This window comes from Podarcis tiliguerta (genome assembly GCF_965153285.1).
Source record: "Podarcis tiliguerta genome assembly, chromosome: 13".
NCBI classification, from domain to species: Eukaryota; Metazoa; Chordata; class Lepidosauria; order Squamata; family Lacertidae; genus Podarcis; species Podarcis tiliguerta.
In genome coordinates, this window is record NC_139546.1 from 25,272,517 (window position 1) to 25,296,988 (window position 24,472).

Below are 24,472 nucleotides of genomic sequence, written 5' to 3' on the forward strand. Positions count from 1 at the left end.
GGAAGTGAGGCTGGGTGGGTGCCTGGGTCGCCATATTAAGAAGGTCCAAGAGGCCTGAGAAGAATCGGTGCCGAGCTTGGCCATGTTGGGAAGGGCAGTGGAAACACGAAATCACAAGACTCGCAACTTTCAGACTCGTAATTCCAGCGCCCGTGAAGGGGATTTCTCTCCCCGCCCCAATATCTCTTCAGGCACAGCAAAGGAGGATAGCGGCAGGTTTAGGCTGAGGATAACTTGTGAGTTTGCAAGAGCTGTGCAATGCACGACGCAGCCCACCGTTTTAAACTGTACGGGGATGGATGTTGGACGGGGTTTTGCGGCAATTCTGGATTGTTTTCCACATTGCAGGTTGAAAGCCCTTGCAGGATTAGGCAGGGAAGGTGGCTCACGACAACCCTGCAATGTAGTCCGGAGGCGTTGTGTAAATTAGAAACATCTAACCACATCGAAGTAGCCACGCCGATGTACAACAAGAATCATGAAATCATAGGGATCTCAAAGATCGCCCGATAACGTCTCCGAAAAGCGGCTATGCAGCCCCTAAAAGGTGCCTTATATTTTGTATAATACAGCGGGTGTTATACTGCCCATTACTTTGTGCCTAGAGACTTTCTAAAGTCTTCATCTGTAGCCTGTAAATTACAGTAAATCTCGACTGCATACGGGATGTGTGTGTGTTTTGCCGCCCTCCAGTGCATGTCTGCTGAATGAAGCCTCTTTTTCCCCACTTATTAGCAGCTGGGCTGGCTCAGTCGGCGGAACATGAAACTCTTGATCTCAAGGCTTGTGGGTTGGGCAAATGATTCCTGCATTGCTGGGGCCTGGACTAAATGACCCTCAAGCCCCCTACCAACTCCACAAATCTATGCATTTGTCTATGCAATCTGTTGATAACAGATTGTAGAATAAGCATCATCATGATTACTGAAACAATGAAAGACAGGCTGTTGAATGAATGAATGCAGCAGACTAGTCTTGGTATGAGAATAGGGGTGTTGCTAGCATGCCCCGTTTGCATCTATGAAATGCTGGAGGACAGATGCCTTGATTAAAAGCCCATAGTTGCAAGCAGGAGGATTCCCTGTTGTGCTGGGGTTGTTCTCACACTGAGGGGCTTTGTGCTCTTAGAAGCACAGCAGTGATACCTAGGCATAATTCCTTTTCTGGGTTAAAACCAGAAGCTAGTTTCAGTCTCAAATTCAAACAGATTTATATATACGAAAGATGGATGCTCTATTATCAACTCATGGGTTGCTTCCACGTTAGAAGTTTACCTGTCTGAAATTGCCATCCTTTGTTCACTCACATTTCATATGAAGAAGTCACAATATTGCTGCCCGCTCACTGCGTTCCACTGAATTTTGCATTTTAAACTACTCATTTTTCTTGTATCTGTTTTTTTAGATTGTATGCCTTGTGTGCAGAGCCACATACATTGATGGCACTATATAAAAGAATTTTACCTAATAATCTGTATAAAAGCCGACCACTGATTTTATTTTTCACAATTATTTATTTCCACCATTGGCTTCTTACCCAAGTGCTGCAGTACCAAAACAATAACAACAATAATTAATAATAATAATAATAATATCAACAACAGCCAGACCTCCCCCAAACAAAAAACCTAAGCTTCCCCAGAACAACACAATACATCTTACATTCCACCTCGCGGAAGCTTGTAGGGTTATATGTGTAGGCAAGCGATCCCCTCATTCCAACAGTAGAAAATTCACTGTACAATTGCCCAATGATACAAGGCTCTTCTTTAAAAAATAAATGTACAATTCAAGAGTGTCTTGTTAAAAATATATATAAATATATACACATCCTCGCATTAGGACCTGAAACTCTCACCGGGAGAGAGAAAAAGAAATATAGACAAAAGCGAGAGACCCTGAAATGAAAAGTCCCTGAACAGAAAGCCACTAGATCAGGTATGGGGAACCTGGGGCCTTCCTGATGTTGCTGTAACCCCATCAGCCCCAGCCAACATGGCCAGCAACAATGATATATAGGAGATGAAGCTCAGAAACATCCAGATTGCCACGGGTTCCTCACCCCTGCAAAAGAGGCAACCCCCCCCCAAGACACACAAATAAAAACAACCCTTATCAAAGAGAAGGGAGGAGGTCAGCAAAGAGAAAAGCCATTTTTTTAAAAAAACGAGAGAAATTCTTTACAACACCTGCTCTTTGATATCAATTTTTGACCTAATATTAAAGCTGTTAGAAACATGGTAGGGAAAGCAGTTCATTTCTAAAAAGAGAAGCAGGCGCCTTTCTCTCTTGACCTGAAATCCCTGCCCCCTAATCAAGAAATGTGTGGGAATGGGCTGTGGTTATTCAGTAGTGTGGACAATGCACTCTGGACTGGCTCAGAGGCATTCTTATTATTACTTCACATTTCCAGGATTAGATCATGGCACTGGAAACAAATTCCAGGGGGAACACACAGCTTTTGGGACATAGCCCTGAGATATGATTCTTCCATGCAGAAGTTATAGGGCAAGACCAAGAGTTTTTACTCGGTATCACAGGGGTTCCCTAAGCTCAAAGCAACTTTTTAGTTGCTTTGCTCCAAGCAGTTGCTCCAAGTAGAACGAAGATAAATAATTCACCTGTGCTTCTTGAAAGATGCTAGGAGGTTCAGTACTTTTGCAAGATAGCAGGACTATCCCACTGCAACCCACTGCTGACCCTCATAATCAATTGTAGGGTGGATTACAAATTGTCTATGGGGGAAGGGCTGGGCTATATGTGTGTTTGGCAATCTGTGTCACAGAAAATTGGTTAAAACCTATTGGGAGGGTCCACTAAATTCTTGTCCCAGATTAAATAATCCAAAATAAATAGTATCTCTGGTTCTGATCTCACAATTACCAGCATGGATTAAATTCAACACTTTTGAGAACTGAAGTCTTTCTTTGAGGTCACTTGACCTTATTCGTACAGTACACTTCAAATCAACTTTTTGTTCACACAATTGGAGGGGAAGTACAGAAAAAGATCATCCCTCTTCCAACATGCTGTTTCCATAAAAGTTTATGGAAATCTTCCCCAGTCTTCTATTAATCTCAATAGTTTATTCCAGATTAACGTGAAGATAGATTGAAATCAACACATTGCATCCTTTAAAGGCACTTTGGAGAAGTGAGAACAAAAATTGTTTTATCACTGTGTAACCATCAAAACTGTGTGAATAACAAGGGACAATATAGTTAAGTGTTATTGTGAACGTCCCTGTGATATTATAGAGAGGGGAAACCCCACTATCCTATCCTGAGATGGAAATCTCCCTGCCCCTCCAAGGCTCTTCAAAGTTGCTGAAGGACACATCCCAGGACTCAAGAGTGACCTATATCTAGAGCCCAGTTCAAGAGGAAGAGACAATTGGTTTCTTGCCAACACTCCCCCCCCCCAAAAAATAACCTACCTAAAAATAAATTTATTCAACACAAAGAGATGTAAAAAACATTCGGACAGCAGCCAAAACCAGAAACTGTATATCTAGACTACAATTAAAACTGTCATGGCTTCCCACAAAGAATCCTGGGAATTGTAGTTTGGTGAAAGTGACGAGGATTCTTTGTTAAGGCAGATCTTTAGCCCTAAGTCCCCGTCAGAGAACTGCAGTACTGTGGGGGCCTGAAATGACTTTTAGGCCAGTTAAGTTTGTAGCCCATTTTATCCTCACAACAAACAGCCCTGGGAGGTAGGTTAGGCTGAGAGACAGTAACTGACCCAAAGTCACTGAGTAAGCCTGAGTGGGAATTCGAACCCTGGCCTCCCACACTCTAACCATTATACTGCACTGGCTCTGCCTCAATAAGGAACTACGACAGCCTTATACCGGTAATTTTGGTGCCTGTTTAAAGTTCCTGTAGCTTAGGTCCCAAAGAATGGAAATTGTTGAATACTGTCTTATCCGTCACAGCCAATCAAAACTGAATTTTAAGAAGACCAGGGAAAAATATTTTCCCACTTCAGTTTACCTGGACCAGCTTTTTAAAAACAAAGCAACGTTCTGTGAGAACAGAACCAAAAAAATACTTTTGAGAGTCTCCTGTGAATTATTCTTAATAATAATAATAATGTTTCCACATCAAACCTTTCTAATACAGAAATAAAAATGCCCACTGATAAAGAGTAGTGTAATAGGAGAAATGAAAGGTAGAAAACTGACATTTCTTGACGTTTCTGCACACACTGCCTCTGGCAACTGTACTATGTCCGACTCATGAGACCGGAAGCTTATTTTTCTGATTCACAAAGCGTTCATTTTCAAGGACTTGTTCGATTACGGTTATAGTGGGGAGGGAAACTGCCAGAAAGGGCATTGGCAGCTAGTGTGAGTTGTCCCACAAGCAAGTCAAGATGTCCTGCTTTGTCTTGACCTCCTCCACAAAACACTGTTCCATCTGCTCGGGCCATTTTGGGTTCAGTCCTCCAAACCGCTCTACACTCTGCCGTGAAGCAAAGTGAGATAGTCACCTCAGGCAACCGATTTGGAGCGCCGTTCCAGGTGGTGGAGAGGGAAACCAACAGATGGAGGATAAGGGGCCCCAATACTCCCTGGGAGATTCTTCTACACAAGTCCCTCTCACGGGATGCTCTGGCGGAGTCTCCCTTCCCTTAAATGAAGCTCACACAGGAGACCAAGAGAGCTCTGCCAATGGGCAAAGGCAATAGATTTGGGGGCACGGTTAAAAGAGCAGCACATTTTTCGGTTACTTAAATAGTTGTTTGCTTTTTTACTGCTGGGGGAGGGACGAGGGGACAGGAAGGTGCTAGTTAGATTTTCAATCTCTGGCATCAAAATTATCTCGGGGCCAGCCCTGGCAGGAGAACTCTGTGGCGAATTGTGTCCCAAGCTCAAACCGTAGGAAGGCGAGGTGCTGTTTTGATTTTGCACCTCAGTCACCAGGATTTCTTGGACCAAGCTTGGCCATCCCTGCCATTTGGCGACTCCGTGCTCTCCTCTCCCAACAGGGTCAGACCCTAAGGAGGAACCCCTGTACACCCAAAAAGTGCTCGAGTATTGCGCAGAGTAAACATTCTTTGCTAGTGACGCCTGCCCTGTGGGCATCTGCCTCATTGGCTGTTGGACTCCAGCTTGTGAGAGAGCTCAAAGAGCAGGTTCTGATTGTCAATAACTTGGAACTGCCGGACGTAAGCTTTCGTCTGCAGCTGTTGGGGAGATGACTCCATTTCCAGGCCTGGGGGAAGAAGGAGAAGACAGTCATTTGGGAAGAGACACCATTCTAAAGCTAAACACAACAATCATGCCTAGCATAAGCAGGTACTCTAAAGCAGGAACGGGGAACTGGTAGTCCACCAGATATTATTGCATTCAGTCTCCCATCATCCACACACAATATGGTCAACAGCCAGGGACCTTAAGAGCTGCAGTCCAATATACAGAGGCCCACAGATTCCCCATCTGTTCCTTAAGGAGTCCAGGATTAGCCCCACCTGATAAGATCTTGCTGTCCCGAATTGTTTCATATTGAAGGCAGGGGAAGGAATGTGTGCCCCACGTAAAATTCCCCTCCACACCCAAGACCTGTGGATCCAAAGACTCATGTCTGACTCTCTCTGACATGATAGTTTTGTAAGATGAAATGAGAATATGATGGGTGGGAGCATTTGCACACGATTCCCATGCCTGAAGAATGAAACGGTACCACCCAACAATAGATACCTCAGTTATGGACCCATGCACATTTGTTTGACGCTCGTATCCCGAGGATTTTGACACTCAAACACGGCTGGCCAGACAAACCCAGGGTGGTGTGTATTTTGCAAATCTACAGCATCGCTCAAGTATGGAAATGAGTGTGAGGTGCAGAATCTTAAGGAAATCTGCAACTCATATTTAAAGTGAAAGCAAGTTTCTTCAAAGTTGCAAAGATAGACTTAAAATGTGATATATGGGCATCGATGCCGAATGAAATCTGGTGACAGCTTGGCCAACCCCAAAAATCTCCTCATCTCTGTTGCTGGGATAGTTCAGTTGGTAGAACATGAGAGTCTTAATCTCAGGGTTGTGGGTTCGAGTCCCAAATTGGGCTAAAAGATTCCTGCACTTCATGGGGTTGGACTAAATGATCCTCATGGGTCCCTTCCAACTCTACAATTCTGTGATTCCACAATTCTGCTTTATGTAGACTGTAAGCTCTCTGGAGAAAAGACCATGCTTCTTCTATGTTCTCTATAGCAGCATTTTCCAACTTGTGGCTTGTGACCCGCAAATGGGTCACAAAGCCTGTGTGAGTGGGAGCTTCATAAGTAAACCCTAAGTAATTATTGTTTTTGATTTTTTAACAGGTATGATGAATACCTTGTGCAATTTTTTGTTTTGTTGGCTTATTACAATACTGCGTTGATGCTTGTAACTGAACATCAGAAAGGCTTAAATTTTACACCTTAACACTTGGGAACTCCTCACTGGCAGCTGGTGGCAGAGCCAATGACAATTTACAGGGAGCTGTTTTGAGTGACTATTACAACTCACCTTTGATGCCATTTGAGTAATAATAACTACTCAAAGCAACTCCATCTATGAGGACTTTATGGTGAGCTATCCACAGATCTGCTGCCAAGGTTAGTTAATAGTCAAGCCAAGTGTGATTTAAGATTTGGTTAGCAAAAATAAGAAATACAGTCGTACCTTGGTTTTTGAACAGCTTACTTCTCGAGCGTTTTGGCTCCCGAACCCCGCAAATCCAGAAGTGACTGTTCCAGTTTGCAAACAAATTTTGGAAGCAAACGTCTGATGGGGCTTCCGCAGCTTCCAATTGGCTGCAGGAGCTTCCTGCAGCCAATCAGAAGCTGTGCTTTGGTTTCCGAACGTTTTGGAAGTCAAACAGACTTCCAGAACGGATTCCATTCGACTTCCAATGTACGACTGTAACACCTTTACCCTATGTGTCCATAATGATCTGGGATGATGTCTGAGAACCAACAGAACTACTCGGTGGCAAAAGGCAAGCTCAGCACCCCACCCCCACAACAGTTGCTAAAATGGGTTTTATCATGAAGAAAACTATCACAAATATCCATAGTTGGTTATATCTAACATGGCTCGTGCAACTGTATGTTTTTAGAATAAATTTTTATAGCTTACAAAGCATGATTCTGCAATCTGATGGTTGGTGTTCTTATTCCCATAAACATAACTTTTTAAGTACTGCACATATTTCAACAGTTTCCACATTAATTTTTTTGCTTAGATGCCTCAAGTAAGGGTTATGAAACAGGCACATTCGCAGTTATGATGCAGAAAACTGATAGCAGCTGGAGACCTATTCATGTGACAATAAAACAGTGGGTCACCATACCAAGTGAATTTGGTCTTGTGGGTTGCCATACCAAAAAGGCATGCAAGCACTGCTCTGCAGCACCTAGCATGCTGCTGGTACTGAGCACCTGTCAAAAAAGAGTAGCAGTGAAGTAATTGCATTGGCTTCCCTTTGCATCCTTAGTGGGGGCATGGATACTCACAGAGGGGCCGGCTCCGGCACTTCCTGATTGTCCGAACTTTCTCTGCTACTGAGTGCTGCATAAGAGAGGAGGAGAGAGAGATGTTTCATTGTCCCAGAGCACCAGACCTTCAAATCTGCAGCTGGGAATCCCTTTCTGCAAGAACCTTGGTGTTACTGTAGCTAAGATCTAAAACAGAGAGCAGCAGTGTTGTGCAGTGGCTAGAGTGTTGGACTAGGAGCTGGGAGACCAGAGTTCACTTCCCCGCTCACTGGGTGACCTCGGGGCAGTCATTTTATCTCAGCCTAACCTACCTCGCAGGATGGTTGTGAGGATGAAAGGGGAAGAACAAGGTTCACACACCACCTTTAGCTAAACATAAATGTCATAAATGAACAAATGATCTGGCACTGCTTTACATCTTCCATCAATATTTACCAACTGTTCAGTAACACCATAGAGAAAATGCTAGATTTCACAGCCACAGAAACACCTAGTATGTGAGTTGGACAGGAGACAAAAATGGATGCGTCCAAATGGTCCATTATAAAAACGTAAGAAGAGCCTGCTGAGGAGGCTGATTAAAATTTTTACTTGTCAAGAGTTGGGATTTAGGGGACTGGATAGCTCTAGGCCACTTTGCAAGGCTAGCAAAACCAGAGTTATGCAGAATAATAAAGGTGGGAAAGCTGACTAGATTCTACAAATTAAGAAAATGCACATCTTTTGCTCTGATTTGCAGAATTTATACAGGTCACAGAGTTTCGCTTTCCCGGGTGAAATGTAAAACATAATATTCATGGAGTACACAGGATTAACTCTCAGTAGGGGAGAGTTAATATAATAAGGAAATAGCTTTTTTAAATATAGGATATATAATTTCAGTTATTCATTTGCATTAATTGGCCTATAGTTTCCAGTGTGAATAGGACAGGGATTTCAGTGAATGAAATAAATCACACTTTATTATTAATATGCGTTAAATTCATCAAAATTATACTGTGCTAGAGGTCAGCAATTAGAGGCCCGAAGGGCAGATCTGCCCCCCTGAATAGTAGCAGCAGAACTGCTGCCAACCCAGAAGCAAAGACAGGAGAAAGAGGTGGTTCTGGAAAAAAGAACCTGTTGGCAGTCTACTTTTGAGGATGGACTATCCTTTCCACAAAGCACAGCTGTTGTAAAATTAGTTGCTGAACAGAAAACTTGGATCTCTGCACAGTTATTGTTATATGCATAAGGGCCTTGAGAGACGAAGGCTTTTCAGCAGACTAAATAAAATGCCTTTATAGCTCTGTACCAGTAGAGGGAGCCTAACACCACGCTCTCCACTGGCAGAGGTTTTATGCTGATATTATTTTCCATCAAGCTATTTGAAATTGTGTCTGCTGGATATATTGCTCCCTTTGCCACCAGATTCCAAGGAGTAAATTTAATAAGTCTGACTTTTATGCTTTTTAAAAAAGAAGACACTCTTAACTTGTTGTTAAGAGTGGGGGAAGACAGGAAGAAACCTTTCAAACATTTTAAAAGGTAGGGGAAGGTGAGAAAAACCAAGACACTCTCTTAGGCCTCACTCATTGCACCACTTCAGGGGTACAGAAGAGGTAGCCCTCCAGGTGTTTCCAGACTACAACACCCATGACTACTGGCCATGCTACCTGGGGCTGATGGGAGTTGTAGTTCAACAACATCTGCAGGGCCACAGGTTCCCCACCCCGTGTCCAGTGGGTGTGTAAAGATACCAAAAACATTTTAAATGGGGTGTGGGGGCATGGACCACATTTTACTGTTGTATTCTGAAGCCGATTCACTTAGTTGCCGTGATTTTCTACAACACCCAGTGGTTAAAACAGTGATTTATTTTTTTTAAAAAAAACCTTTCCTGCAACCGGGTCCTCAGAAGCTAGTCAAGGGGTTCCTCAATGGGGAGATCAGTGGACAAGCTTCGCTGAAAGACTGTCTCGCTCACCTACCCCAAGCAATCCCTGCAGAAGAGAATTGGATGGTGCCCTCAGAGTTCTTGAGGGAGGCGGGCGTGGAGATGCCTCACCACCAAATGAAGAAAACCAATTAATGCCAAAATGGGCTTCTAAGCTATTTATGAAGTACAAAAACCAGTTAGACGTGCATAATTAAAACACACAATAAAACAATCCCATTAAAACAACACATTAATTAAAGCAGGAGGCTCAGGTAAAGAGATCAAGAAAATGCCTATGTAAACAGGCATCGTCTAACCCCCCCCCCCCCCCCATCCCGGGCTTTTCTCCCTCTGCTGCTTCTCCTGCCAGGTGAGAGGCAGCACCTGGCTTGCTGTAAAAAGACAGTGCTGTTGTGCGCTGCTTCTGGCCTGTACGAATGGCTGCTTCGTGTAGAACTTTGCAACCAGCAAGTTTCTGCTCCCGGCAGCTGAGAGCATTATTCACGGAGGACAGCTAATGTTGTCATAGCTGATCTCCTTATAGAAATATGTAACTCGTCCCAAAGATCAGCCTCGCTACACAGGGACTGGAAAACCAGCCAATCCTTTTGAAAAACGCATTTAGCAGGAATCTGGGAAATTACAGGCCTGCCCGCCTAACGTCCGCTCCAGGAAAACTGCTGGAAGGCATCATTAACGATACATATCTACTTATCACAACTGTAAGAGAAGTTAGGAGAGGGAAAAGAGGACTGCATTTCCCCTGCAACAAATATGACTATTTATGGCTGGTAAAATATTGTTTTTCTCCTGAGCGATGCCTTCCTCAGTGCACACACATATATATTGCTGGGATTAACTGGCCATGCTTCCATGTTTCAGCTGCTAAGATATACTGAGGAGGGTAGGTTTGGCTGTGATCCCTCCAATACTGAAAGAGCATAAGGGGTTTGCATACTGTTATGTACTGAGTTGAATAGGATCCAAACTGCAGCAGTCTGATTGGTCCTAGAACAATGCAGCAGTATGATTGGTTGGCAGGAACCACCCAATCATGCTCCAAATATAAGTGAATCCACAACCTGATTGGCTTACAGTAGAATTCCAGAATTAGCCAATCATGTGCAGCCCATTGTGTAAATAATGTATATAAAGCAGATACTTTGAGGGGACTTTCATTTATTCCTCCTCACCACTATGAGCTGAATAAAGAGCATGAAATCACTTTGCAACTCTGAGTATATTTCACATACGCACAAAGTCAGCCCTCTATATATCTGCATCACATATTTTACAGGTTGAGCCTTGGTACAGAAAATCACGTTCCCAACTAAACTCCAGTGAAACCCCAATTTAAATGAAGCCCCACTTCTGGCTATCAAATGCTGGGGATTAACCGGGAGTAGATACGGTCTGTTAACAGTCTAAAGGCACAAGTTTGGCTCAGTTAGTTGTTTGAAGACAGAATGCTGTGCTTAGGGGAATTACTGGGGTGCCACAGCCAAAGTAATTATGTTCTTAACGATTCCCCAGCAAAAAGGATTCCTAGAAGCTCTCCAACACATATTTTGAACTACTGAGGACCTACAATTTTATGATTTACACATCAGGTTTCTAGTTCTCATTGCTCAAGCTATCAGCAAAGCGCCTCTAGCACTCTAAGGATGGAGAGCCATTGCCTTGCATGACTCCCTTATTTCTTTTTTTTAATCCCTTATCCTCCCACATAGCCTCTCTGCTCCTTCTTCCTAAATAATTCCTTGCTGCTTCTCCCGTATTCACTATCCAGTTTCTTCCCCCTACCAGAGAAACCCCACCTATTTAAAAACACACACACAAAAAACAGGTTCAAAGAAGAAGTAGACAAATTGTCACATTTTGTAAAATAAGCACTTTTGTAGAAATACCCTTGTTTGGAATACATTAATAATTATACGACTTTTTTTTTTAATTGGAGGATATGAATGTTCAGCACAGGAATAATTCTGTGTTCTGCACAGTGTGGGATTGGGAAGGAAATTAGAGCTCAGCTGACAGTGACGTAGCTTCATCCCTCTCCCCCCCCTCCCCATCCCCTCCTCCCTAGAGGCCAGGAAAATCTGGGCCAACTCCAGCATTGATCTCACATACCACACACACACGCACAGACGCACACTCGTCTCTTGACAAGGAGAGCTGGAGGAGCTTCTGTGAAGCCATCGCCATGGCAACCCGACTGTCCCACTGGGCTAGAAACCATACAGAGGACCAACCAACCGCTAGTTAATCCCCACCACCACCACCGCAGGGGGAGGGAGATGGCAGTGGGGGTGGGGTGAGAGAGACCACCTGAGCGCTCGTAGATCCTCCCAAGGTCATGCTGCATTTGCTGAGCAGAGCTCAATGCTCAAGCCTGCCAGGCCATCTCTCCTCTTTCCCAGATACGCAGCAGGGACAAAATTCATGCCAAAGATCCTTTGCTGCCTCTCTCTCTAAAGCCACTCTGGGGGAGCAGTTTGGGAAGGAAAGGGGAGGCGAATGGGCAAAAGGGGCAACAGGAGGAGGAGGAAGAGGAAGGCCTCCGGACACACAGCTAAAACACCAAAGTCTCCTCCAGATTGATTTGGGGTTTCTTTTTAAAATTTCTGCAACATGTCATTGGTGCAAGCACAGTGCATGAGGGGTGCATTCGTTCTGGGCTGTCTGCAAATTGCTCCATTTCACGAGCAGCTCTGCGTTGCTTCTCCAATGCCGTCACACAGAGGGGCGCTTCTGCACTATAAGCGTGGCAAAAGCGGAGCCAAACACATACGCCAGAGCCCAGCAGGAAATCTGGCACCAACTCAGAACCAAAGGAGGTAGCATATAAATGCAACTTACTAGAACCTAGGAAGATGATTTATATTGGTCCATCTGCACTGACTGTCAGTGGCCCTGCAGAATCTCAGGTGGGGTTATCTCCCAGCCCTTCCTGAATTTGCTGGGTATTGAACCTGGAACCTCTCTCTGTATGCAAGGCAAGGTGTTCTGCTACGGAGAGGCCGTCTTTCACTGCTACCTGTAAACAAGGGTGGGGAAAGCTTTCCAGTCTAAAGGCCACATTCCTCCATGGGCAACCATGCCAGTCGTGGTGGGTGGGGCTCCAGAGCTAAAGGGATGGAGCCATAGATGTAAGTTTTAGCTTTATAGAGTTGACAACATTCCAGCTGTGCAAAAGCCAGAGGTTTCTGATTTCTACGCAGACACACACACACCTTCGTCTTGCCAAGCCAACAACATTATCACAGCTCAAGGACTCAGGTCAGGAGGGCATGGGACAGGAAAAGGGAGGGGTGTGCCCTTGGGGGAGCGGAGGGAGGCTAGGGGAAAACTCCAGAGGTAAGGTAAAAAAGGCTCGGGGGGGGGGGGAAGGGTCAAATCTGACCCCTGAGCCTGAGGCCCAGACAGTATTATTGGCAGTATTATTCAACACTATTACCAGGCAGATGAAAGGGTCTCTGCAAGACAGACAGACAATTCTTTCCAGTTTCTGTATCCCCCCCATATCTGAAAATAAACATCTGCAGCTGCCCTCAGAAGTGTCTCTGGGGATGAACGTCTCATTTCTGCAACAGGTGGTCAGCCCTGTTCCTGCTTATTCCCATCCAAAATTTCTGCAATCGTTGCGGCGCTTTTAAAAACTGCCTGATCCTTTATCATACGGATAACTGCTTTCCTATTTAACTTCACAGCCTTCCACTTTGTCAGATCTGTCTCATGCAACAGGTTGGAATTGATAACTTTTGGATTCCTCCCAGTTCTCTGGTTGTTATCCCCATTGTAGAGATTAAGTAATTGTGCTCAGCACTGAAGACAGAAGAACATGCAGGGGCAAAAGACTTGGAGGGAGGGATGTTCTTACCAGCTTCTCTACATTGACTAGTCCGTCCACCAAGGTTTTGCTAGCCTCATGCAAAAATGTCAGATCTGAGTGTTAGAAGGGGAAAAAAGAAGAGGAAAAGTTTATGAGAGGAGAGAGGAGGAGTGGTAGCCTGGCAACAGTTAAATTCTAATTTTTAAAAGGTGCCTGGTTGTAACTATGGCCTGGAAGCGCTTCCCTCCAAGCCCAGGCACCCAGGATGGTTTGTGGCAATTAAATGATGAGAGAAAGGGGAGCTCTGCACATGCTCTTATGACAGCAGCTGTATACAGTGTAGGGAGGGCTTATAAACTGCAAGGACTCAGGTGACAGGGGAGGTGAAGTGTTTGAAACACACCGTGTGTGAACTTGCACACACTCACGATCCCATCCAGTGATGGCTGGTTAAAAACTCATCACAACACAGACCCCAAATCTATCTTTCCCATAGGAGTAAACAAAAAACATTCATGTATAGGGAGAAAAGACAGCATGCACTTGCGGTCACCTCTGGCGTGTGAGTCAGACATGGTCACCCCTTTCATTGGGAATCGAGCCTGGCCCTATTTTGCATAGCCCCACCCTTTCTGGTTCAGGGTTCTCTTTCTTGGCTACACTTCAGTGTGACAGAACACTGCATGCGAGCTTTTCCTACAGAGGCACGTTATTTTTTCAAGTGCCCCTAGTTCAAATTAAGCCCCGACCAGGATAGCCAAGACAAAGCTTTCTACACACCCCAGTTCAAAAACAGCAACCCCCGCTCCAGTGGGTGTGACTCACCTTTTAGGATGAGGGGCACAAAGGGGATAATGGGGGGCTTCATTCTCGAGAGGACCTCTCTGTAGCTTTTATGATTCCTGCAGGGGTCCTGCAAGGCGAAAGAGAGAGAGAAAAAGATGCTGTTGTTTCTCGGCTGGAGGAAGATGCAGAAAAACAACTGCTGCCAAAGTACAGCTGGGGCCAGAATACCAAAAAGTTAACACTGTTAAGTGCAGACAGCTGAGCATGCAGGTGCATCTAGAGATGGGACTTCTTAAAATATTGTTTTTAAAATATGAAGAAAGTCTGGACTAGAAACACAGGGCTTAAAAAAAAAGGAAGGTGAGAAAAGGAAACTGAGGGGGGAAAGAGAAGGGAATGGTCACAATCTTTCTTTTATCTGTGACCCCCCTGACGATGAAAACCCATCTCCTTGACTAATTAATTTATCAAGGCAGTGATTTCAAATCTTCGTACCAGCAGAGAACTCTTTTCCCACTAACTTGCATGCTGTTGAACCAATACATGGTTGCAGAGCATGCAAGGTCATGTTTGGGAGACACTCACTTCAGCTGCACTAGGCCTCTTGGGCTTCACTCACTGCCCTACCTCATAGATGAGGAAGCTGGACTCACACTAGGCAACTCTCCAATGGCCATGATGGCTGAAGCTGATGGGAGTTTTAGTTCAACAACATCTGAAGAGCCACAGGTTCCCTGCTCTTGCTGCATCTGTACTGAGAGTGTAACCTAGAACAAAACCTACAAATCTTCCACAGCTGCATGTTGTGCAGGAGAGCAGAAGTAGTGGGCCTATCTTTCAGGGAATCTCTCTACTGTCCCCAAACTTCTCCAATGAGCTTCCCAAAGAGCCCCAGGGTTCTCTGCGGCATTAAGGAAGTAGAAAAGTTATTTTCTGCTAGAGGACAGCAGTAGGGGTATTTCACACCACAGATCTGAGATCATCAAAGGGCAAAAGACCCATGCCATATCCTGATTGTTGGGAATGGAATAACTATACAACTTTGTATTTACATAGTATATTTCCTAACTGGATCAAAAATGCTAGAGATATCTCAGTGAAAGTTATCACAACCCTGAAATTTAAATATTATATCAAATAAGGCATCTTTATTTAGCATTTGCTTGCACAAAGCTTACAAGGTGGTTAGACTATGTCTAATCTTGATTCAACATTCTTTCTGATTTGTTTATAGGGTAGTTAAATAGGGTTGCCCTACGTCTGGAATTTCCTAGACATAGTCAGGATTCGGCCATCGGAAACAGTGTCCGGGGAAATCTAGACATGTGGCAACCCATGTCGGAAGTGTATATTTTGGTGAATTTCCATAAAAATAGCCCAAAACTTCAATTTGACAGAACTTTTGTGCCTGGATTTTCACTTTTTGAAATATAGAAATCCTAAGTTACATGACAGTGATCATTCATCCTGCATCCATCCTCACTTGGTTGTGGGATATTTATAGGTCTCCCTGTTAATTATTGGTTCATCTCACACTTTTCAATGCATTTCTACGTCACTTTCCTAACAGCAAAAGTCTGTTACTTTTTAAAAATCGGATTTGTGGAGCTTCTGGAACAGAGAACTTTAATCCACTTCAACTGCACAAACCTAAAGTTCTGGTCCACGCATGACTCCTTCCCACAAAACAGTGACAGTCAGGAGGCACCATAAGAGGAGAGATAAGGGTTTGCTTAAGGCTAGGCAGAAAATAGTTAAAGCAGAGAATATTTAGAGTGTGGGCCTCTACTTTACTCCAGCTCTAAACAGAAGAAGTGCAAAAGGCTCACCGTTAAGTTCTCAAATTTCCGGAACAGGTTTTTAAATTTCCCTGGAAGCTTCTGGAAAAAAAGCAAATGAAAAAAACTCAGTTCAAAACAGTGACTCGATAGGTCTTATTTATTTAGGTCATATTTATTTATCACATTGATAATACTATCTTTTCCTCCAAGGAGCTAACAGGGGAGCGCAACATCAGCAGGCCGTATGAGCTGGGCTAGCTGCAGCACAGGCTTCAACTCTGAGTCTGGCCTCAGGTCCGAAATTCCAGTTCCAGAATGGGACTGAAAAACCTGCATTCCATGGATTTGGATTTGGGGTAAATAACAAGTCTATGGACTCAGTGGTGCACAGTTATAATGCATACCTCCAAGGCTATATGAATAGGCTTGGTATTAAGAGCAGTCAGATGTGTATGTGATGGATTTACACGGAGGGTACGGCTATCAGTGCCCACTGTAGTCATTGTGGCTATATACTGCCTTCAGTATTAGTCAAGGCACACCAGCAGCAGAGGGCTAATTCGCACCTCCCTGGCCACTGTGAAAGCAGGATGCAGGACCAGATAGGCTTTTGGTCTGATCCTGCAAGGCTCATCTTAGGTTCCTATGGAAGACCCGTCTCCCGTTTGTCTCACGGTAACCTCGTTGCATATTTTGGGGCGTGGATGAACCAACCCGGGGAAATGTGCCAAACATGATTTGTCTCATGCAATGAGTCAGCCTAGGTGTTGGTGCTGAACTAACTCCGATGGGCAGCATGTCTGGGAGCGCACATGCAATGTGCACATGCAATGTGCAGCGACTTGCCCGACAGCAGGCACTGCCCTCAGCCCTCAAGGGTGTGGCAGGCTCAGTTTAGGGAAAAGGAAACCCAAGACTCGCCAGCACCAAAACATGTTTTGAACTATTGTGAAATATTTCCCCCCCAAATCTTTTAACATTTTCCATACTGTATTTCCACTTCGAAAAGCCATCCAAGGGCTTTTTATTTTTAAGCAACATAATCATCTGTAGAGGCACTGTCCCCCATGTTATAGAGACCTCAACCAGAAGCCAGGCATTTAGTGTCACTGGTCCCATGTTATGGAACACACTTCCGGCAGAGATGCGACAGGCACCCTCGCTTTTGACTTCCTAGCATCTCTTGAAGACTTTTCTTATGCCAACAGGCCTTTGCAGCTAACTTCTCTTTCTTCTTATTAGCCAGTCACTTTAATGATTGTCTCTACTGTTTTGAATAGTTCCTTATGTTTTAATGTTGTATATAATGATAATACTTTATGATACTGAGGTACAGAAATGCTTTTATAAGTAAATGTGATTAAGTAAGCAATACGCAAATATGAACATAATCCAGAAAAACCTAAGAACCGCCTTTGTGAACTGGATGGTTTTGATGACATTTGATGATACCTTGGCTTAATATGCCAATATATGACAGAGCCCTTATGAATGGGTCTTTCGCCTATATAGCCCCGTTACGCCTCCCTCCCTCCCTGCAAGTGAGCAAAGACACCACAAACTCTTCCATTAACTACAGTTTCACATTTCACTGAAGCCTGAAAACAGCTTTGGAACAATCCAAGATATTAAATCTACTTCGAGCCATGGTTTAGGATCCTCCAAAGCTGCTGCTGCTGTTATTTGTTTATTTGCAATATTTATGTTTCACCTGTTAATGGAAGTTCACTGGGTGGGCTCACAGAGTTTGGGCAAAACGGGAAGCTAAAATCAGCGGGGAAATTATTGATTTGTTTGCTGGCTCGTGTAAAAGGGAAGAGAGCAAAAGGGGATGCATGTATAGGCAAAAGCACTTGCCTGCGGGAGAAAATAGCATCCTGCCCCAGTTCTGTGTGAGGACGCCAACCAGACTGATAGCTGGATTATATTGCAACACTGGTGACGGGGCAGAGTCCTCCAGCACAGGGCAGAAGGCTCACTTTTACAGGGCGCAAGGCAGGCTGTGTGGCACACCTCACTGCTCCTGCCTACCCTCTACCCCCAGCAGTTGCCACCAGACGCAGCCAGCTCACTCTGCCTAATGACAGGGCCAGCCCTGGGCCAAAAGCTCATTCACACCTCAACTTATTATGCTAAAATATGGTAATCCATCCTCTCCCACTAAGTCCAGTGTTGTGCTTCTAACAGCAGCCTGCTAGCCTGATGCCTCTTGGAGCCCCCAACCAAGCTCTGCAAACGACGTTCTGAAATCACCTAGTATTCCAAAGCATTTTGCCCCTATACACGGAGCTCGTGTGACATACATTTGTCACAGCTATCAGCCTCCGAGTGAACGCTTAAGCTCTTTTGAGTCTCATTGATTTTCATCAGAAAGCAGTTGCCTAACTCTCTCCGACAGAAATCAACGAGACTTAAAATGTTCTTAGATTTGTCTGGGGTTGCGCCCTCAAAGTGGCACGGTAAATACAGATATTATCCTACAAGCCATCTTAAGCGCTGGCTTTGGCGGTGCAACAGCTAAAGACCTAGCCAAACAAGAATATATTCACTTGACACCCAAGCTTAGGAAGCATATAATATGGTGACGGGGCCAATTCAACACATTATCCTGCCTGAGGTGAAGGAGAAAATTGTCCCTTCCCCATTCCATACACAGAAGTTGATTGGAGCAGCCGCTGAATCTTACTTCCACATTTGAGGCAATATAACACTTTGTGTTATAGAATTCACTCAGAGAGGCAGCGGTGGCCACCAATTTGGATAGCTTTGAAAGAGGATTAGACAAATTCATGGAAGATAACACTATCAATGGCTGCTAGCCTTGAAGGCTATGACCTGCCTCCACAGCTGGAGGCAGCAGTGCTTCTTGAATGCCCAGCTATGTTTAGCCAGGATCAGGACCATTTCCCACAGGGGAGGATCCTGTTGCTTCCAGAAGCCTGACGGCTCCTTGTTTATCTCCCTCCTCAGGGATGATGACCCAGTTTGATGGCAAAGATTATGTGTGAATTCTTAGGGAGGAGCACAAGAAAGGAAAGGAGGGGGAAACCCTTTCATAAAAGTACGTGCACCTACAACTCCTGGCAAACAGGAAAGACTGCAATTGCAAAAGGGCTGGAAATACAGAGAGGAGGAAGGAGTGTGGGTGGATATTAAAGAGAAAGTAAGTGCGTGTGTGTGTGTGTGTGAGAGAGAGAGAGAGAGAGAGAGAGAGAGAGAGAGAGAGAGAGGGAGGGAGGGAGAGAGAGAAGGGGTTCTGGAAAACTGAACCCAACCCACACATACCAACCTGAGAGCTGTGAGTGTTGCCTTGTTATGATCCACCTTGGCTTCTGAGAATCTGTTCTTATTTTGGGTGTTAACATAAAGTGTTGCATTTATTCGCTTTTAATTGTTTTTTCTAAAGTATACACAAGAGCATAGCTGCATCCACAATTAGATCCTTTTAGTGTCTCTGAAGGCCTTGCTTTACTTGCTGGTTCATCTCAAGTTCCCTGGTTCTGCAGAAGTGCTTTTGGTTTTCCAGCGTTTCTGCATTGTTTCTAAGCTGCTTATTATATTACACGTGTTTTACGTTTGTTCATTGCCACAAGGGCCTGCTCTTGGCTGAACTCGTAGGATAAAGGCTACAACCACCCCGCCCCAGCAGCGGCCAGTGGGGAGAGGGCAAACGACGCTGGGGTGGGGCAGGACAGTGATGAGGTTGAGGGCAGAGTAGGTACTGCCCTGACCTTACCAGGGCCTGGCCTCACCCCAACTCTGCCTAGGTAAGCTACAATGACAGCCGTGTCAAGAGGACAGCTCCACCCCACCAAACCAGCTGTTGCTGTTTTAAATAGCCAACGAACCAATGTGTAGATTTTGGGGTTTTGACTGTAGAAGAGGAACTGATTAGTTGCAGAATCTGGATGGGGTTGGGCAGGATTACACATAGCCCTGCCACCCACCCACCCCCACATACATATGTGAACAAATCAGGCTCCCTGGTTCTTCTTACCTCCCAGGTGAGACGCAAACGGCTGACTGGTGCGTTGTTGAGCCCAATAACCACGGCATAGAACGTCAACATGTCCTGGTTCTGTTTACATCTGTGGGGAGGGGGAAAAGGGGGCAGGTAAGAAGTCAGACACTGATAAAGCTCAAGCCTGCAATAGCCTCTGCTGGGATAACTATTGTAAGCTCTCTAGAACAGCAGCCACTTTGCTTCTACATTCAGCATCCATCACCTAGCATCCTCTGGACAGAAAGCAAATGCAAATCAATAGTAACTGAATTATGTAGGGGCCGGAGTGGTTCCCCTTAAGGAAACCCACAAGCCGCAACCCAGAGCTCCCACCACCTGTAGCAAATGGGGGCCACTGCAAATAAATAAAAACCAGGAGGCCACAAGCCCTCTCTACAACCCAAGCACTTCTGATTCATAGTATTCAAGACCAGAAAGCCTAACCAAACCCGCTTCCAAGTACATGGCTCTGCTCAGCTCCTCACTCCAGCCTCCAGCCTTTCTGGCCTCCTTTCCCCACTCCTCAATGCAGAAAGCAAGCTGAGAAGGAAGCCGAAGCAATAATACAGCTGTCGTGGGCTGTTAGAGTCACTCTGGGTGATGGTGTCAAGGTTGTGACTTCACCAGCCACTAGCGCCCAGGGAGGCGGAAGGCAGCCTGAGCATGCGGGGGAAAGGCAGACAGGGATTCCCAGCAGCAGCTGAACACAAGACAAGAGCAAAGATGGGAAGGCAGGGGAAAGCAGCAGAAATTTTGTAGTGCAAAGGCACAGACTTTGGGCATCTGCAGACATGAATATTTCAGGGTGAATTCACAGAATTGGAAGATGACCAAAAGCTGACTACATGGAACCACACGGGAAGGTGGTCGCCTGTAGTCTCCACTCACGAAGCCCCACACTATCTCTTCCCTGCATCTGCAGACCATTGGCTTCACTGCCTCATGGTTTCTCCCCCATACTAAACTCTTAACCCACCCCCTTTCCCCAACATCTTCTTTCAGTCTCCCTCTCTCTTTTGTCTTCCTTTCCTTCCTTTTGGTGGGAAAGAGTGACTAGGAAACGGCTACCCATAAAGGTTCATACATAACAAAAAGCCACAGTGTGCTTAGCTGAAGTATGGCTTGTCCAAATGTTTGAAGTCAATCCAGCAGCCTAACTATGGCTTGTATTTCTGGCTACAAGCCATAATGTGAAGCCATGGTTTGTGGTTGGCTTACAAACCATGATGTCATTACCATGGTTTGGCATGTCTGACCCCTAACAAACTATGCTTAACTAGGGTTTGTTTGGCTACTCCCCCCACCCACCCAATACACTCACAAGGCAAGCTACAAAGGCACAAGGCAAAAGCAACTGGGAAGCAAGCCAAGCTTTAGAGAAGCAAGGCATGGCTTGTTAGCTTATCTGTGAAATCTATCATGGGGAAGCAAACCATAGATTAGTGTTCTGTGCTAGTGCAGCCAAAGTGTTTTCAAAACACTTGGGACAGAGCATCCTGCACTGGAATACAGTTAGAAGAAGAGTCTTGAGATTTATTTATTTATTAATCGCCAAATGCCACCATGCTCAGATCTCTGTTTTGACAGGCACCACTCAGAGGAGGTGCGGGTGCACTTTGGGATGCGGGTGGCACTGTGGTCTAAACCACAGAGCCTAGGGCTTGCCGATCAGAAGGTTGGTGGTTTGAATCCCCACGACGGGGTGAGCTCCCGTTGTTCGGTCCCAGCTCCTGCCAACCTAGCAGTTTGAAAGCACATCAAAGTGCAAGTAGATAAATAGGTACCACTGCGGTGGGAAGGTAAACAGCATTTCTGTGTGCTGCTCTGGTTTGCCAGAAGTGGCTGAGTCATGCTGGCCACATGACCCGGAAGCTGTACGCCAGCTCCCTTGGCCAGTAAAGCGAGATGAGCGCCGCAACCCCAGAGTCGTTCGCAACTGGACTTAATGGTCAGGGGTCCCTTTACCTTTACCCTGAGGAGGTACGGTACACTTTTAGCATGGCTGGGGCCATGTGCACTTTGTGCAGAGCAAACAAACAAAAATTAAAATTCTGAATTCTACAACATGTAAAAATTACATAAATTAAGTACATTTGCACAACTTATTCTGCAATTCCCCTCTATTTTGCAGGGCACTGAAGCCCCACCCCAATCTTCATCCAGTGAAATTCTTGTTCAGCCCTGCCTCCCACGGATTTCTGGCACTGCACTCTGGTAGTCTGACTCAGAATAAGGAAGCTCCTTATAGCCTCTTTGCAAACAATTGCACATCTTAATAAAACATTTCCTTCTCCATGGATTTATTTTCCTCAAAGGTTTCAGATTACAACTTCACAAACCAAGCCTATGCAAATGAACTTTATGCTTCATTATCAATTCCAAACACAAATTTTGCCCAGCCCTAGTTATAAGCAGTTTGACAGACAAGGGACTTGAGTAATGCTGAGGCATTACTTTTCTGCAATCGCCTGGAAACAGAATAAAAATGGAGGTTCAGTGGGCTGCTTAATATAACAGGACAAAGCCAAACCCCCAGATCAATATATTTCTATACTTTTTACTCAGAAGTTAAATCCTGTTCAGCAAAAACACTCTACAGCTTTAATTAGAAGCTTCCTTTGTGCAGTTTCTGCTTCCAGTTTGCTTTCCCTTGAGTGCAGCCAAGCTATAATGATTAATTCCCCTTAATCAACCCGTTCCTATGCATATCTGCTGATAAATAGGTTAATTACAGTCATATTTTCATGGTCATCATTTGCTTTGTTACAAAAGGTAAGAGAAACTCAGGCATTAACCCACCCACATGAGGAACAGGGCTGACTGTGGGGAAATGAAGGGGCAATTCACCAGTGTGCTCAGCAGGAAGCAGTGACGCAAAGGAAGCTATTGCATCCAGGTGCTAATCAAAGCAGGGGTGGCTAACCTTTTCAACCCAAGGATTGCACTGACAGCTCCCTAACTTTCTGAGGGCCATGTCCAAGTGGTGGGCACGGCTACCACACATACAGACACATGTACCACAAATGCCGAACATGCATAACACATCCTCCCCATATAGACACATCCACATTCACCACACAGATACAGTGGCCCTGAGCAAGCCGCCACTACTGCAATTATGGTGGGTTGGGTGGCAAGTTCTGTAGCAAAGCTGAGAAAAGCCACCACCATGGCTGGCTGGTGGGAACACCCTGAAAGCAGGAAGGACCAATCTGATCCTCTCCAGTGTTTCAGCAGCCTTTGGGAAACATCGGAGGAGATTGGAGTGCCTCTCCGCATTCCCAGAGCACTCCAACCTGCTCTCAATGTTGGCCGCTTGCTTGCTCACTGCTGCTGCCAAAACCACCTCAGTCATTCGATGCCGCTGCCACTACCAAAACTACGGTGATGATTTGGAAGCAGTGGGTAGATGATTGTGGGTTCAGATAGCTCCAATTCTTCTGGATAGGATTTGACACCTTTTTCTTGGTAGGGCTCCAATGCTTGGAGCAGCAGTGGAATAGGCAGGAATTTGGCAAGTGAATTTCCCCCCACTGTTGCCTCTTTGTGCCTGGAAATGCCCCCTGTGATGGCTCTCTGCCTATCATGCAGCCCTTAAGGATACAGGAGCCTCAGAAAGAAAAAGGGGTGGCAAACATAATTTGAAGGCTACTTTGAAGGTGACTTATTCTACTGGTGTGTGGGGCACTTTTGCTCAATAAAACATGATCGTCCATTCTTAGGGGAAAGATTTTAGCGGGTAAACCCAACTACATTTAGCCCAAATTACTGCACAGGCAGTGGCGGCCATTGGGATTGGTAAGGAGGAAGACAATAGGCAGACTGGCAGTAGGCAGGCAGAGCCAACTAATTCTAGCGTTGTCCCCACCCTCCTCCCTGCTGAGTTCTACAAGGGCAACAATGGGTCTAAGGAAGAAGCGGCCAAGCAGTGTCACCCACTGGACTGGTTCTAAAAAAGAAGGAAGGGAAGGCAGGGATTGGTTTAAAGCAGACTGAGGTTGATGACACAGTGCCCCTTTTGCCCTATCAGAACAGCCTCCACTTTGGACAGAACTGAAACTGGCAACCCCTTGCAAGTAAGGCACACAATCTCAGAGAGGGGATTCAAATTAATACATGCTATGTAGCAGCCACTTAAGAGACTTCTCAAATTGTGTCTCTTACTGCATGGAGAGCCAGTTACATGTCCAAGCGCCGACAAAGCAAATTTCACCAAAACCATTGCAACCCTGTTTTCTCAGATTTTAGAGTAGCTGCAGGAACTCTGTTGGACAGAGGCGACTACTTTGTAAACTTGAGGCTGGGTGTGCGATGTGATTCTGTAGGAGTGCAGAAAAAGCGCAGCAGGTGCAGAATCTCAGCTTTCAGACTTAGTAAAGTTCCTAGCCCTTGTGATGCTGGAAAATGTGTGGACAAGCTCCTGCTCAAATCTCAGAAAGCCAAACGTGCGCCTGAGCAACATTTCTAACATGCAGAGCTTCTTACGCAACTCCGTAACTTAGTGACACCGCCATTAATTGGGAAAACGGGGGATTTCAGAATGCATTGTGAGAAAGAAGAGAAGCTGTTCAGGTTGTGCAAAGTCTTCAAAAAGTCGCCAAAGGCTTGATCTTTGCATGTCTCTACCCTGGCCCCAGACAGAAAAGGGTTAAGATGCGGCACTCA

At 45.2% G+C, this 24,472-nt stretch overlaps 1 protein-coding gene and 2 long non-coding RNA genes across 5 annotated transcripts in view; 1 reads left to right on the forward strand and 2 right to left on the reverse strand.

The window, feature by feature from the left end:
* The first annotated feature begins 20 nt into the window (after positions 1-20).
* On the forward strand, positions 21-24,460 carry LOC310662022. Of its 2 annotated transcripts, XR_014504197.1 has the most exons (3): positions 21-236; positions 349-547; positions 21,939-24,460. It is a non-coding gene; the product is annotated as an uncharacterized lncRNA (long non-coding RNA). The 2 variants fall into 2 exon arrangements; XR_014504198.1 differs by lacking the exon at positions 21,939-24,460 and having other exon boundaries at positions 24-236; positions 349-3,418.
* RAPGEFL1 (Rap guanine nucleotide exchange factor like 1) overlaps positions 1,494-24,472 on the reverse strand; it is a 53,126-nt gene continuing 30,147 nt past the window's right edge. For both annotated transcript variants that reach the window (XM_083408640.1, XM_083408641.1), the window contains 6 exons: positions 19,802-19,892; positions 15,853-15,903; positions 14,063-14,150; positions 13,286-13,350; positions 7,506-7,560; positions 1,494-5,218 (listed from right to left, as the gene is read on the reverse strand). In XM_083408640.1, coding sequence (XP_083264766.1) covers positions 5,094-5,218; positions 7,506-7,560; positions 13,286-13,350; positions 14,063-14,150; positions 15,853-15,903; positions 19,802-19,892 — 475 coding nt within the window. In that variant the 3' untranslated portion in view covers positions 1,494-5,093. The remainder of the gene's footprint in view (positions 5,219-7,505; positions 7,561-13,285; positions 13,351-14,062; positions 14,151-15,852; positions 15,904-19,801; positions 19,893-24,472) is intronic.
* LOC310662059 lies at positions 9,357-11,952 on the reverse strand. The gene is made up of 2 exons (XR_014504238.1): positions 10,655-11,952; positions 9,357-10,319 (listed from the first exon to the last, which is right to left on the reverse strand). It is a non-coding gene; the product is annotated as an uncharacterized lncRNA (long non-coding RNA).